At 36.2% G+C, this 16,296-nt stretch overlaps 1 protein-coding gene across 1 annotated transcript in view; it reads left to right on the top strand.

The window, feature by feature from the left end:
- CTNNA3 (catenin (cadherin-associated protein), alpha 3) overlaps nt 1–16,296 on the top strand; it is a 1,348,181-nt gene that overhangs the window by 1,270,138 nt on the left and 61,747 nt on the right. Inside the window, exon 16 of the mRNA XM_005876777.2 lies at nt 13,953–14,058. Within this exon, the coding sequence (XP_005876839.1) occupies nt 13,953–14,058 (106 nt within the window). The remainder of the gene's footprint in view (nt 1–13,952; nt 14,059–16,296) is intronic.

Below are 16,296 nucleotides of genomic sequence, written 5' to 3'. Positions count from 1 at the left end.
CTAGCTCAGAGAATTAAAAATAATTTCATTTGTATTTATATAATGAAGGGCCTAAAGAAATTTGAATTAATACACATTTTGGCTTATAAATGGCTTTTATAACTTCATAAGTTCTCATTATTGAAATGTTTTAGAAATTTTAGAAAAATATTGAGATTCCAAAGGAAAATACACAGCAGGTTTTAATTTTTTAATCTAGTGAGAAGAAACAGTTTTGAATCAATTATCCACAGTTTCTAACATATAATCAAGGATTTTGACAATATTTGGATGTTGGATTGCCAAGCTATTAGCGACCAAGAAATTTGACTAGACATCCATATTAATAAACACCTGCTATAATACTATAACAGATGTTTTGAAAATACAGCTAACCCAAAATGTAAATTTTAAAAATTTTTGTCATATTTATTTGCAATATGATACCTAAATTAATTTTCATGACCTTATCTTATTTGTTTTACTAAAATCCAATTGTGGAAATAATTTCTCTCAGTAGCAAGTATTTTTTTAAATGATAAAAAAGATTATCTTTGAAAGCAAAGTCTATTTGACAAACATTTAAAATTATGAGTCAAAAGTACATTAACAAATACTGATATGTAATGTGTGTGTATAAAATACATACACATATCCTATATAATAAACGGCTAATATGCAAATCAACCAAATGGCGAATGGTGGAACGACTGGTCGCTATGCACATACTGACCACCAGGGGGCAGACACTCAACACAGGAGCTGTCCCCTGGTGGTCAGTACGCTCCCACAGGGGGGGCACTGCTCAGCTAGAAGCCAGGCTCATGGCTGGTAAGTGCAGCATTTGTGGTGGGATTCTCTCCCACTTCCGAGACAGTGGTAAGGATTTCCCACTGATGGCTCCCCAAGGGGAGCAGGCCTAAGCCATCAGTCAGACATCCCCCGAGGGCTCCTGGACTGTGAGAGGGCACAGGCCGGGCTCAGGGACGCGCCCCCCCCATCCCACAAATACATGAATTTTGTGTACATAATTTAGGATTTACTATTTTAAAATTTATGATAATTGAAATTTAATACATGTAATTTTAATTTATACTCATATATGTAAATTACATAGATTTATCATTTTTTACAAAAAGCTTATTGTTGAACTGATGCACTCAAAATAATGTTTCTATTATATACTAAGCTATCAAAACAAATGCATTCTCTTTCCTATTGGGAGCATATTTCATGAAAATAATATTTGAATAAATTTAATAAATAAGCAATCTATATTATCAACAAAACAAATGCATGAATAATACAAAAAAATCCACAGGATCTACAGTTGAGCTGAGGGGATATTCTAGTGTATAAATGTGTTTATTTTTTTCAATACAACTCCAATTATGAAAAATTTTCCAATGCAAATTTATAGGATATTTAGGCAAGTATATATTTAATGGAGTCTCTACTAGTTAACTATGCCAGAGTATTAAACTATTGGTCTTAAAGAATTCCAACATTATATACATATATTAATAGCATTAATATATCTCTATAGAAATTTGAAGTACACAAAATACTTCTATAGGCACTAACCCATTTAACTGAGGAAGTTTTTCCATGAGATGAACAGGACTGACATTACTACACCCTTTTAAAGATGTTAAATCTGACCCTTAGAGAGGTTAAGTATATAATAACTGCTTCTAAGTGATTCCTGTCCCCACCTCACCCGGTAAGATTGCAGCCCACTGACATGAGCAACCAGATTCCTGAGGTTAACAGCATCAGTTTGGGCAGAGGCAGAAATGGTTGTTAAATGGAGTAGTAGAAAAATCCAAGGATCGCGATAAAAATAAGCAACTAAGAGAGCAATGTTATGGGTGCTACATAAGGCTAAACACAGCCTGAAAATTGTCTTTAGGGAGACAAATCTTGGTTTATAGAGAATGGATATATACACACACTTCAGGTGGTGAAAAATTAACCATAGTGAAATGTTTCAAAATTGATAACAACATGGAATTTATACCGCTTTCCACTTAACGGACTTATTTTCACCCACAATCATGGTTAAATGCTGAAACATCCAGTTCTGAGTTAAAGCTCCAATATCATCTTGCTGTACATGTAATTCTAACTGATAGGCCACCAGATTCCCACAGCCTATTTTGCAAAACGTCAATTCTGAGACCTTGGTTGGTCATACAAATTTGGCCTCAGTGTTTTAAAATCCCCCCTCTATTAGCTGCTGCTTGTCCCTGTAATTATCTGAGAGGGCTCAGTTTGATCTTCCAACATGTGCTGCTGTCCTCTTTGTAGTGGAGGTGAGCTGTGATGAGAACACTCTGCCCCCGTGCTTCTCCAGACCTGCCCTAAATCTTGATTACAGTTATCAGGTGTTTTTCTACTTTTTTTTTCTTCCTCTCTAGTTTGACTCTAATACAGCCATCTTCTTCGTCACTTTCATGTAACGAAGGTGTGTGTTTTCTTCTTCTTTGGTTGTTCATTGTTTAATTTTTAAAAATCCTCTTTCTTCATCAGTATTGTAGGATGTATTTTTCAGAAAATACAATGGTGTCTGAATAAATATCAAATATCTGAATCTATTCTTGCAGGATATGCATTGTGTTGCTCTGGAAGATGTGTAGGATAAATGTGAGGAATTTGACCGATTTGTGCTCAATTTCAAGAAATAGCTAACGGTTAAAGCTGCCAAACAAAAATAAACCTATCCCATGGAGGCAAGGGTCTCTAGTGTGGAAATACTCATCAGAAATTAGAATCTATTAGTCATAGAAGTTGTAGAAATTATTTCCACAATTGAGAGAACCCAGACTGACCACCAAGTTCCATTCAACTACATATTAGTTTCTGTGATTGTATAGTTCAAAGGCATTTGTGATTATAAGGTGCCATGATTCATGTCCACTCTGATTGTTTTTCATTCACTTGTCTTGCCTAGTTTAATGCTTTAATATCATTATTTAGGTTTAGAGTACTTAGCGAAAAAAGAAATTACTTCCTTTGGAAATATTCACTTACACATTTCCAGCTGGACTTTAAAATGCAAACGTTTTATCTTTTTTCTTATCCACTTTATTTATTGCTATTATTTGCCTCTGTTAATTCTGAACTCGGTACAGATATTAATTATTTTCTTCTTTAATATTCTCCTCAGCCCTAACCAAGTATTTGATATTTACTCAGTTTTATCTTTATCTTACTATTATTTGTATCTGAAACTATCATATTTTTTTAAATACATATTTTTATTTCAGAGAAGAAGGGAGAGGGAGAGATTGAAACATCAATGATGAGATAGAATCATTGACTGGCTGCATCCTGCATGCCCCCTATGGGGATTGAGCCTGCAACCCGGGCATGAGCCCTCAACTGGAATCAAACCTGGGACCCTTCAGTCTGCAGATCAATGCTCTATCCATTGAGCAAAACTGGCTAGGGCTGAAACTATCTTATTTTTTACATGCTTATTAACTTTACCATATTCCTATTAGATTTCAAGCATCAAGGATGCAAATCTCTATAAAACATCCTGGTCTATAGTTAAAATGCACAATAGTTATATTTAATGAATAAATTTATAAATAAACAGATAACTAAATATACTACTTTTCTACTTTGGCATCCATGCAGCTAAAGATAATAGGGAAGGCAGTCTTTCCAGAAGGTCTTTCAGTTGGAGTGACATTTCCATCCAGTTATTCTGTTACAGAGAGTAGGGGCCATGTCTTATTCATATTTCTTTTTTTTTAATTGTTTTTAGAGAGGGAAGGGAGGAGGGAGAGATAGAAACATCAAGAATCATTGAACGGTTGCCTCCTGCATGCCCCCTACCAGGGATCAAGCCTGCAACCTGGGCGTGTGCCCTGATTGGGAATCGAACTGGTGACCTCTTGGTTCATAGGTAGATGCTCAACCACTGAGCCACAGTGGCAGGGTTCTTATTCATACTTCTGCCCATGCATGATATTGTCTAGCAAAGAATCTCACACATACCAATAATCAATAATGATTTGTTAATTGTACAAGTTAACACACTTCATGGAAGATAAATAGCATTTCCTAAAAAGCCTTAGAAAACTGGAATTTTTTATGATTAAAGACAGGAGAAGGAGTTGTTGTGTTTGAGAATAAAAGGAACTGGCAACTTGGGATAGCATATGCATAGGGCAAGAATCAGAAATAACAGGTTTTACTGACCTCCTGCTCAGCCAATTCCTGCATATGTTCACTAGATTGGGCCACTAGCTCATATGAGCATCAGTATTTTCTTTTGTAATTGGGGCTGACAGTCTCTGTCATTCTATACTGCAGGTTTTGTTACGTATATCAAAATTAAATAATTTGTAGAAAAGTGCTCTTTAGTTTGTACAATACAATTGAAATTTACTATTATGAGTAACATTAAACCAACAGTGCACTAAGGTTCCCTTTTCTCCACATCCTCTCCAGCACTTGTTTATTGTTGATTTATTGATGAAGCCGTTCTGGCAGATGTGAGGTGATATCTCATTATGGTTTTAATTTGCCTTCCTCTGATGATGAGTGATCTTGAGCATATTTTTATCTATTAATTGGCCATCTGTATGTCCTCTTTGGAGAAGTGTCTATTCAAGTACTTTGCCCATTTTTAATTGGATTGTTTGTCTTCCTGGTGTTGACTTGTATAAGTTCTTTATATATTTTGGATATTAACTCCTTATCAGATGTGTCATTGGGGAATATGTTCTCCCATTCGGTGGGTTCCCTTTGCATTTTGTTGATGACATCTTTTGTTGTGCAGGAGCCTTTTAGTTTGATATAGTTCCATTTGTTTATTATTCCCCTTGTTTCCAGGATATATCAGATATATTGCTATGAGAGATGTCTGAGATATTACTGCTATGTCTTCTAGGATTTTTATGGTTTCACAACTTACATTTAAGTATTTTATCCATTTTGAGTTTATTCTTGTGTATGGTGTTTATATTTCTATATTTGTTTTATAATGTACATAATTTAATATTAGCACAATAGTACACATGTGACATAAATAAATATATATTGAGAGAGGATGAAGGTAAGACCTGTGTTATCTCATTCTATGCTTGAAAGAGAAGGATGAAAAAAGTCTCCAAAGCAACCTATTTGCTTAAAACTGTGGATATTTCTGCTTAAAGCACCAAAAGTTAAATGTTATGAGGGCATGTCTTCAGAATGCCAACTTCTGGTATAAATATGTTAGCCTTCTTGGAACTGATCCCATTGGATAGTAAAAATATTAATGAGTTTTTCCTGTGGGAAAATATCATTATTTCCCATTGAGGCAAAAAAAAAAATTATTCAGCAGCAGTATAAGCTATAGAAATGAATTCTATAAGCTCCCACTTTAGAGCTGCACATTCTGATTTATTCAGGGTAACATCCTATCATGTGGCTTTTTCCTATTTTTTTTCTTCCTAAATAACCCCACTTAATTGGAGGTCCAGGATCTCACATTTCAAGAAACTTTTCAAAAAATAAAACACTGAGATTTAGGGAGGAGTTCTTGGCAGGAGAGAACAGCAACCATCTCAGTCAATAAGCTTTAAAAAATAAATAAATTGGCAAACATTTGATGCCTATTTTTAGAAAGAGAGAACTGGCAGGCCTTGAATGAAATAAACTCCCTATAGAAAGGGGTGAAGGAGATCCATGGTCTAATATATTCTGACATTGAACCAAGGCACACTGATGGGGCACGACCAAAGTACCCAATTCTACCACAGAGAAAAAAGATCTAGAGAGTAAAAAAAAAAAAAAAGGAAGGAAGGTAGGAAAAAAAAAGAAGGAAGGGAGGATAAATATCTAAACTTAGACTTTCTTTTATTTGTCTTTCTTAAGTAATTTTGGTTGAATAAGAAATAAATCATTAAGCATACAATTCTAAAGTAGTTTATATATGTTGTTTTTTTTTAACAAAGTTTAGTCTGATAGCAACATGTGACCCTGTAGACTGAGTTATTTAATATGAAAGCAGTTCCAAACACCTAGGTATTGTATGGATCTATATTATTCCAAAGCAAGAGATTTTTAGGGCAAATATCAGCACATGTAGAATAAGCATGGATCAGATTCTAGCCTGGGGCAAGAAGAGGGAAGAAGTCCTACATGCGGGAAGATAGGGAAAATTTTTCTTTTTTTGGGAGGGGGAGTTTTTCCAATAATTATTATAAGTACTCATTTCTTCTTTGAGACGTACAGGCCTTGAAAACTCTGGAAAATATTCTCATAAGACATTCAGAAAGTATACCTGCTGCTTAAAGGAGTCAATTAGGGGAAAGATTATAATTATAGTTAATATCACTTAAGAAAACTTTGGAAGTAATTGGTTACTGAAACTATGAACTAAGGGATAAATTTCTCAGTGGTGGCTCTCCAGACTCATATGGGTAGTGAGGATTGACAAGGGAATCCATTTCTATCTTCTCTCATGCATAGGAAAGCAAGCTCTCCAGCACCAGCCTTTCCCCATCCCCTCCTCCCCCAAATGACTAAGTCATTAGTCATCAATACCTTTCAGGATATAATAGAAAATCTGTACTGGGCACCAACATTTGAAAACAGGTCTTTTCTCGCCTTCTCCACATTACCTCTCTGAGTGTGCACATTAATCAAAGCCAATGTACTGTAAATACAACTGCACTCCCTGACTGTGGGAGTCCCTCTTATTCCTGTTGGCAGTGGCCTCAGCATTAATCATACACATGATTTCTTACAGAGCCTGGCCATTTTTTCCAGCTTCCCCTTAAACTACGGTGACATACTAGCTGCTCCTGCTTCTTTAATAGCAGCCCAAACTCAATGGGTTCAGAAAATAATTTTCCATTTACGAAAAGAATATAATTCAGCTTTTATTATTTAACGTTTGACTTTCTTAAAGCTTTCATACCTACTCTCTTCTTATTCTAGTCATGGCCCAATGTTATCCTAAGGTCCAGTTGAAGAAACATATGGGGGTGAAGGGGTCATCAACTTAGTGAAGACATCACAGTTAATAGACTGGATCCACAGGTGGTCCAAGAATCTGGCTTGCCACCAGTGTCCAGCCTTGTTGTTGTTGTTTCCAAGATGATAATACTAACAGTAGGTCTTTGGCATGCCCTCCCTCCCCTAGTCTAGTCAGATATAGCTACAGTTTATTAAGTTTTACTACATTATAAAAGATTTTGTTGCTAAAATAAAATACAGGATTGTAGCACCCCTGGTAGGATGCACAGAAATGCTCTAAGTTCATAAAGCCTTGTTTTCTTTTCTCCCTGTGCCCAAATGAAATGCATTTCCAGCTTTCTTTGCAGTTGCATGGTTCTGTGTGTCTGGATTTTAAAATATTGGTCAGAGTAATGTTTCCTAATTATTTTTTATTTTATTTTTTTGATTGTCATTATTATTATTTTTTTTTACAGAGAGGAAGGGAGAGGGATAGTGAGTTAGAAACATCAATGAGAGAGAAACATCGATCAGCTGCCTCCTGAGCACCCCCTACTGGGGATGTGCCTGCAACCAAGGTACATGCCCTTGACTAGAATCAAACCTGGGATCCTTCAGTCCACAGGCTGACGCTCTATACATGAGCCAAACCGGTTAGGGCATGTTTCCTAATTCTTATCCTGATCCCTAAAGTCTCCTCTGATATCCTCAATCTTTTCCTGTGTCAGATGTCTGAATGAAATGAATCCATCCACGGGTCGTGATGCCTTAAAAAGTAGGTTATCTTGTAATAGAAGGTGCCTGGGTTCTTAAATGGCTATGTGGTGTGTAGCCCATCACCCACAGTACACTTTGCTAATGATATAAAAGAGGAATCTTCTTCATTGGGATAAGGACTGAGATATTTTGAAGTTGTTAGGCTACTCTGAATAATATGAAATAAGAAAAGCAGAAATGAATATATATGAATATATACATATATATGAAGACATATATCCCTTTTTCATGGGACATTTCTTTCAGACTTGAATCTCAGAGTTTCTTCTAATTACTCAGGAAGTTAGCTGTTTACTCACTAGCTGATTTTCTAAGGAATTTTATAGGGTGCTCAAAACTTGAGAATGATACTTTATAAGACAAAATAACATCCAAGGGGAAAAAGTTGCCTAATTAAAAATTCATGTTTTAATAGTAGAAGAACAGTGTGTCTTGGCTTGAGTCTATTTCCTCTATCTCATCATTTTCAGTTGCTTCATGATAATTAGTTTTTTTTATTTCGTATTCAATATCAGAATTACAAGTAAGAGAACTGTAGAGCTAAGTTATAAATCTTGGGAAATTCATACTACCAAAAAATCTGTCCATTAAATGTAAATCAATTCCTTATAAGGAGTTAAAGAATAATCTTAACAATAATGACTATGCACACATACACACACACAGTTTATAGGTGTAAACATCTATATATATAAAAGCCTAAGCAACCATTACAACCTAACGACTGGAACGACTAGTCGACCAGTCGCTATGACACGCACTGACCACCAGGGGGCAGACACTCAATGCAGGAGCTGCCCCCTGGTGGTCAGTGTGCTCCCACAGCCAACCTCCCACAGCCAGCCAACCACCCTCGGTCCCTCCCCCCCGGCCAGTAAACCTCCTGCGGTCCCTCTCCCCTGTCCAGCAGCTGGCAGGCCCCAAGGCCCCAGCTGCCTGGCCCTGATCAGGACTGGGTGTGATGGCCCCGATAGGCTCTGATCACTGACCAGACCTGGGGACCACACCTGTGCACGACTTTCGTGCACTGGGGCTCTAGTTTTGTTTTTATTTTTTTCTTAGTAAAAGGATATTAAGGTGTAAGAAGAAATTCAATATAATCAAGCTAGTCCATATTATCTGGAAAGTGCTATAATTATTACATAGAAATTTAAAAAGTCACCTATAAAATAAATAAAATATCATTAGTCACTAAATAAAACATCATTACTTGTAAAGGGATAGGGAAAGAAAAAATAAACATCTACTGAATACCTAATATGTGCCCAACATTGTGTTAAATATGTGATTTGTATGTATCCTTACCATGTGGCAAGTGTCGCCATTTTAATGACGAGGCAAAAAGCTCAGACCAACTGAGTCATTACCAAAGGCTACATGGCTAACAAGTGTCAGTGCTGGGATACAGACACAATGTATTTCCCAAGTCCATATTTACTTCACTCTACTTTATTGCAGCACTAAACTTGAGTGTTAGGATTAAATAAAACAAATGTCTAACTAAGATTCTAGGAGAAAAAGTTGTATTTGTTGTATTAGAAATAAACATCAAAGTGCAATCTCTGGTAAGGTGTTTGTAAAGGCTGTTTGAGTCTAGTGATTATATCCAGCGAGAAAGGAAGAGGGGGGGAAAGGCACCTGGGAAAATCATAATGAAAAATAATAATATCTTATGAGAAAAATCCCAGGAGATCCAACTATTGATGTTATTTCAACCATTTGCCATGATTCTAAATGTCTATGTCATGTAGCACATGTATATTTTGGGGGAACTGGGACAAATTTAGGTCGTGTTCCTTGAAGCTGTTGTGTGGAATGAAGTCACTATTGGTGGACCTCCTGAATACCCAGCACCTATATCTAACCCTCATTTTTGCACTCTGTTGCTTTCATGGTAACTCTCATCATGTCTTAAGGAGATATTTTAAAGTAATATAATTTGATCTTTATGTGTTTTATTGAAAGACATATAGGATAGTCATTGAAAGCAGATTCGATAATCAGTTCCCCTGAATTCAAATCCTATCTCCAATACTTAAAAGCTATTGAACTTGATAAAATATAAATTTAACGTCTTTGTTCCTCATTTTCCTCATCTGTGTGATGAGGATAATAATAATTCAAAAATCATAGGGTCATGATAATGATCAAATTAGTTTGTGTAGAAAATGCTGCCTAGCACATAGTAAATGCTAAATGTGTTAACTATTATGTAACAAAATATATGCTATCATTGTTTTCATCTATTAAGCTTTTCACAATGTCATGGCATTTATATATAAATATCAAAGGAAAAGAGAATTAAAGGGAATATTCTGGTCTTGAAATGAGAGATAATATGTTATCAAAGATTTAGGGACTACAAAAGATGTAATTAACCTTTTTGTTTTATTTTTAATTAGTAGCAGAAAATACCAATTATTTCAAAATTATTCTCAAGCCCTAAAAGACAAAGTCGGTCCATGAAACTATTTGATATTTTCTAATATTAAAGCAATTTTCCAGTTGGTTGAGTTGTTACTGAGCAGCTGTATCATCTTGTTATTACTTATGCTAATTAAGAGAAAGAAGGGAGGAGTGGATGCCAGAAATGGGGTGAGCACAGGGAAAGAAATGAGAATCAAGATTGGGGCAGTGTCAAACATAACTCAAAGGTGTATGTTGCACAAATAACGTTTCAACCGCTTTCACTTGCATTTATAAAGTTTTCGATGGCATGAACATCACAGGGCGATTGCAGCCCTTCCCATTATACCTTCTAACCTATAATTTAATGATTAATTGGCCAACTCTAGTCCAGAGTTTCATCTGCCCTCCTTCTGGGGGAAATATATTATTAAGGATTTCTGGCCTCTGGTTCCTTTAAAATATTTCCAAAGTCTACCCCCTCCTCTTCTGGGTATCTTTCTCTGTAGGATCCAGGCTCAATGATTTAAGACACAATTTGCTGACAGGAGATCCTGAGAACCCATTATGAAAATGAAGGCAGCAAACAACCTTTGAATGTATTTCCCGATTTTAAAAAGCCTTCATTACATAGCACATTTCAGGCTGAGGATGTTAAAAAATTTATCACAGTTTCAGTAATTGCAGCTTCCTCTGGAAGCCCGGCATGATGTGGAATCATTTGTAAAATGTGAATTTTGTTTGGCGTTCAGTAGGAAGCTTGCCAGGCAATACATTTAATTAGGAACACGGGGAAGGGAATAATTGCAGTCTGTCATAATGTATTATCATTACTTTTAAGTTCTCCACGTGTTTAGGACAGTGGTCTCATAACAAGGTGTGTATTTAAAGCTAGAAGTAATTTCCCTCTCCTTGGGCTAGCGATTTTATATGGGAAGATGTATTATTTTGAGTGGGAAGGTACATTAGCCTCATTCCTTAGATATAACTCTTTGTCCATTGTTCAAACTCAGAGTGTTAGCTGCTGTCCTTAGAAACAGCCTTTGTCCATTGTGTTAAGGCCTCTGGACGCTGATGCATTGCCCTTTCGGGAGCTGAGACAGCTTTATTGAAGTTTAACTTTCTCTGGAGATGCATCGAAATAATGAAATGCAATGCCTCTCTTGAGCATAACCATGTACATAACATCTAGCCCCGCCTGATACATAAATTTGATAAGAACAACTCAAATACTGAATTGATTAATGTTGATGTTTTTAAAAATGACAAAGCAACATGTGTCAGCAGACTCAAAAAGAAGTATGATGATGACCATCTTCGGAGGCCAGGTTTCCCTTGTGCTAGACATGATGTTCCATTTTATAGGGAAACTTGCTTATAATGAATTTGAGAGGCACCGCAGAAAAAGTGCAATGAATGGGCCTACTTGGCACATGCGTTTTGGCATTCAGTTTTCAAGTAGAGGATACTCTGATCATTTATCTTTGCATGAATCCCTTCTGTTAGTCATAGTCTCCTTAGTGAATGAAGAATTTCCTCTAATAACAAGTCATTGGATTTAACATTAGGGCATCTGCCCTCAGAACCAGTCTAAGGTGTAAATTAGACATGAACAAAGATTGTTTCATTCTCTTTTAATTATGCTACGTTTTAGCCTCTCAAAATCTTCCTTTTCTCACTCTGATCAGTTTACTACTCCTGCCCACCTCATCACTCTCCCTTCACCCATAAAAGCATCAAAACAACCCTACATGATAAAAGCCTAATATACTAAGTGTCCAGTAGCCTAGTCATCTGTTCAACCAATCAAAGCGTAATATGCTAAGGATATGCTAAGGCTGCTCAACTGCTCACTATGACATGCACTGACCACCAGGGGGCAGATAGTCAACTGATCGACCAGTTGCTATGACATGCACTGACTACCAGGGGGCAGATGCTCTGACCAATAGGTTAGCTTGCTGCTGGGTTTCCGGCCGATCAGGACTGAGCGAGATGGGCTGGACATGCCCTGGAGCCTCCTGTGGGTCCTCCCCAGCTGGCCAACCTCCCGTGTCCCTCCCTGGCCCCAATCATGCACCAGTGGGGTCCCTTAACCTGGCCTGCGCCCTCTCGCAATCCGAGATCCCTTGGGGAATGTTGGAGAGCTGCTTTCAGCCTTATTCCTCTCAACACAGGAGCTGCCACCTGGTGACCAGTGCACTCTCACAAGGGAAGCACTGCTCAGCCAGAAGCCAGGCTCACAGCTGGTGAGCTCAGCGGCGGTAGTGGGAGCCTCTCCTCTCTGTGGCAGCGCTATGGATGTCTGACTGCCCTTGGGGGAGTGAACCTAAGCCGTCAGTCGGACATCCCCTGAGGGCTCCCAGACTGTGAGAGGGAGCAGGCCATGCTGAGGGACCCTCCCCGAGTGCACAAATTTCATGCACTGGGCCTCTACTTATGTTATAATATATAGATGGTGTATTATAAAACTAGAGGCCCGATGCATGATAATTTGTGCAAGAGTAGGCCTTCCTTCTCCCAGCTGCCAGCACCGGCTTCCCTCTGGCACCCGGGACCCAGGCTGCTGGCACCAGCTTCCCTCTGGCACCCAGGACCTGGGCTGGTTTCCCTCTGGCCCTGGCTTCATCAGGAAGGATGTCCAAAATGACGTCCGGAAGACGTCCAGACTAATTAACATATTACCCTTTTATTATCTAGATTATACATTTGAAACCTATATAATTTAATTAACCATTGTCACCCCAATAAATTTAATAAAAATTTATAAAAGCAATTATGATAGCATTTCCTTCAGGGTCCCATTCTCTGAAAAATAAGGAATAGAACCCAAATAGTTAGAACAGCCAGTATTTGACACTCAGTAGAGGATTAGCAATTGGACATAAGGAAGTAAGGAAAGAGGAGTGGTTTTAGGTAGATGGACAGTTACATTCGTTCAGGCAATCATTCATCTGTTTCTGAGAAAAGAGAAATCAGAAAAATATCTCCTTATCTCATCCCTCTACAAAAATGTAGGCAGTGCACTTCTTTCTTCTTAACCACCGTGTAAAAGCCCTAAATGGACACAATTTTGATTCAGTGGCATTAGAAATCAAGATTATTTTAAAGTAACAACCACAACAATAATAACTTGTACTATTAAATGCTTACTTTGTTTAAAGCAATGTTCTGAGCACTTTGTAGAAATAAAAGCATGATTCTATATAGTAGATGCTTCTATTACCACCAAAGAAACTGAGGCACAAGTTGGGTATTTATCTTGATTTCCTTAGACAAATAGTAAGAAGTGATCTGATTTTGGTTAAAAGTACAAGATAGTATGACTTCAGGTTCATACTCAATGGTTATTACTATGAATTAATTGTGGAGGAGAAATAATGTAATTAAAAACAAAATGCAATTAACCAAAATACTGTTAAAAAAAAGAATTAGAAAGAACAAGACTAAAAGTCTGATCAAAATTGCTATTGGACATATATCAAATTTTAAATCTCACGTTTCCTCCTAGAATTAGAAAAATGTGTTTGCCTTGAGGTATCTACATTTTCTAAGAGTATTTTTAGACTGAGGTTTATTATAAGAAATACCTGGGAATAAAGATTGAAAGTAATCCATCTCGTTGGCAGTCTTTCTTGCATCTTAATACAATAGGCCTTTATTTTATTTTGTCTTACTTAATACTGAAGTCTAATTGAGACCTATCTAAAACTGAAGTATATAAAGCTAATAGCCAGTACTTTGGGGTGCAAATCTGTGTGTTTATGGGATGCGTGTATGTGTATATTAGCATGAACCACTTCAACTAACATGTATTCTTTTACTTTAAGGGGCAAAGGACCACTAAAGCACACGACTGATGTGATCTATGCAGCTAAAATGATATCAGAATCAGGATCAAGGATGGATGTCCTTGCTCGACAGATCGCCAACCAGGTGAATTTTCTACAAGTGCATGTGGTGAAAGTCTAGAAATTGTTTTCTGCCATGTCAATGTTAATTTTTAAAAGTTGAAATTTTACTCTATTGGATTATTTTTTATTACTGAATTATTTTTAAATTTTAGTCAGTAATTAATATACAAGTAGTGGACAATTCATTCTAAGGAAGCTTAGTGCATTATTGTTATTATTTAGGACTTGATTATTTCTAAGATTCTGAGTTTCACATATTCAAATTATTTTAAATATCAAATATATTTTTTGAATTTTAAATATATTCCATTGGCTTTAATATCCAATGTTAATATTTTTCTTTAATACCTTATATTTCTTATTTTTCCTCTTCAAAAAGTAATACTTTTCAGAATTCTATTATGTTATACTTTCTGAGTCAACAATATATTCTGGCACCCTATGTAAAATTGTAAGGTAAGTAGTAATTATTAGAGTACTAGTGAAGGTTAAAAATGTACAGGTATATAATGCTTATAGAGACTGATGATTTATATAGTTGGTATTTTTCTTTACGTTTCTCTCATCTGTATTTCCGTTTTCTAGGCAGCATCTACATTATTAGAGTTACCTTTTGCCTAACATGAAAGTTAGGAAAGTCAGTTTTTAGTTATGGTATAGGCATATTTAGTTGATATTTCAAACTGAGATGTAGTATTACTTTGCAGGTTTCATATTATTTCAAATTATTCAATATTTCATATTATGCATTATTCAACTTTATAGTGCATATTTATCTCCCTTTGGGGGAAAGGGGCACTATTATTTTTGACTTTGTAACTATTCCATATTATTTATAGCTTATATACTTTTATTGGGATGCTTATTATTATTTACTCTTTTTATCATCTATTTCTTAAAACATGAAGAATTTTCTCTTATTAGATGTTGTATTTGTGGATATAAGGAGAAATAAATAAGAAATAATAACAAATAGTTTTAAACATTCTTGAGTATATATATATATACACACACACACACACACACACACACACACACACACACACACACACATATTCAGTGTCTAGCTACTTTAAGCATTATAAATATTTTCTTAATTTTTTAGTATTTAGTATTTATGGTTAAAAATAAACTCTATGCTAATATGTGACCAAATGACTGAGTCCAAAATTTCTGGTTTTCTATATTATGTCCAATCCAAGTTGAAACTGAAAATGAATTGAAAACAATTCTTAAACTCAAGATAATTTTAGTCTGTGCACTAAAAAATGTCAGACCATAGTTTTCCAAATATAACTCTCACAAGTCAGCAGTCAGTGTAGACCATATGAGTCTGTTGTCCTTTATCTCTGACATAATAAAAGAGCTCCACTGTATTTTTTTTCTTCACCTGAGGATATGTTTATATTGATTTTAGGGACAAAGGGAGAGAAAGAGAGAAACATTGATTGTGGGAACTAAACCTACAACCTAAGTATGTGCCCTGACCTGGAATCAGTCTTCTGGTACATGGGACAATGCTCCAGCCAACTGAGCCACCCAGCCAGAGCAAGTCCCACTGTTCGTTTTAGCTATACCTTCCATAGATACGCTTTTCTTCTGTGTTTTAGAAACCTCAGTTTGCTAAAGTGCAGCAAAGAGAGACATAGCAAAGAAGGAAAATGTTCAAATGTTCAAATCTGTGAGATTTCTACATGTAAAATCATCTCAAATTGATGACTAACCAAATTTGATAGAGTGAGGAAAAGCCCTCTTTATTGAGATAGTAAATTGAATAGAAAAATAGTTTTATCATAGGCAAGATGAATTATGAGATAGTTGAGGGTTCTATGTGTTGGATATGAAATGTTGATAAGACAATAAAATGAATAAATGCAATAGGTATATGGAACTTCTGAAGACAGAACTGGATGATTGATAATTATTATTATTATTTTTTATTTTGTAAGTGATAGATGAAGCCAGGACAGTGTATACTGTTATCCAGGAAGAGGGTAAGAGTGAAATGATACCCAAGAACAAAAACTGAGAACACCAAAAGGGCAGCATTGAAAATTGTTAGAAGGCATGTTCCCGAATAACAAGAGAGGGAGATGGTGTTACAGGGTTGTAGAAGGGTTATTGTTTTCAGGGATTTTATGTTGATAGATTCAAGGGTGAAAACATTAAAAGTGCAGAAATAAATGGGACAATTGATGCTATGTGACCCTGAGGAAGGTTCAATCAGCTATGATATAGTGGTGCTGGTCCGATAGACAGC

The sequence above is a fragment of the Myotis brandtii genome, unplaced genomic scaffold (genome assembly GCF_000412655.1).
Source record: "Myotis brandtii unplaced genomic scaffold, ASM41265v1 scaffold499, whole genome shotgun sequence".
NCBI lineage: Eukaryota > Metazoa > Chordata > Mammalia > Chiroptera > Vespertilionidae > Myotis > Myotis brandtii.
The sequence above is the reverse complement of the archived record's forward strand: the minus strand, read 5'-3'. Positions and strand labels throughout refer to the sequence as shown.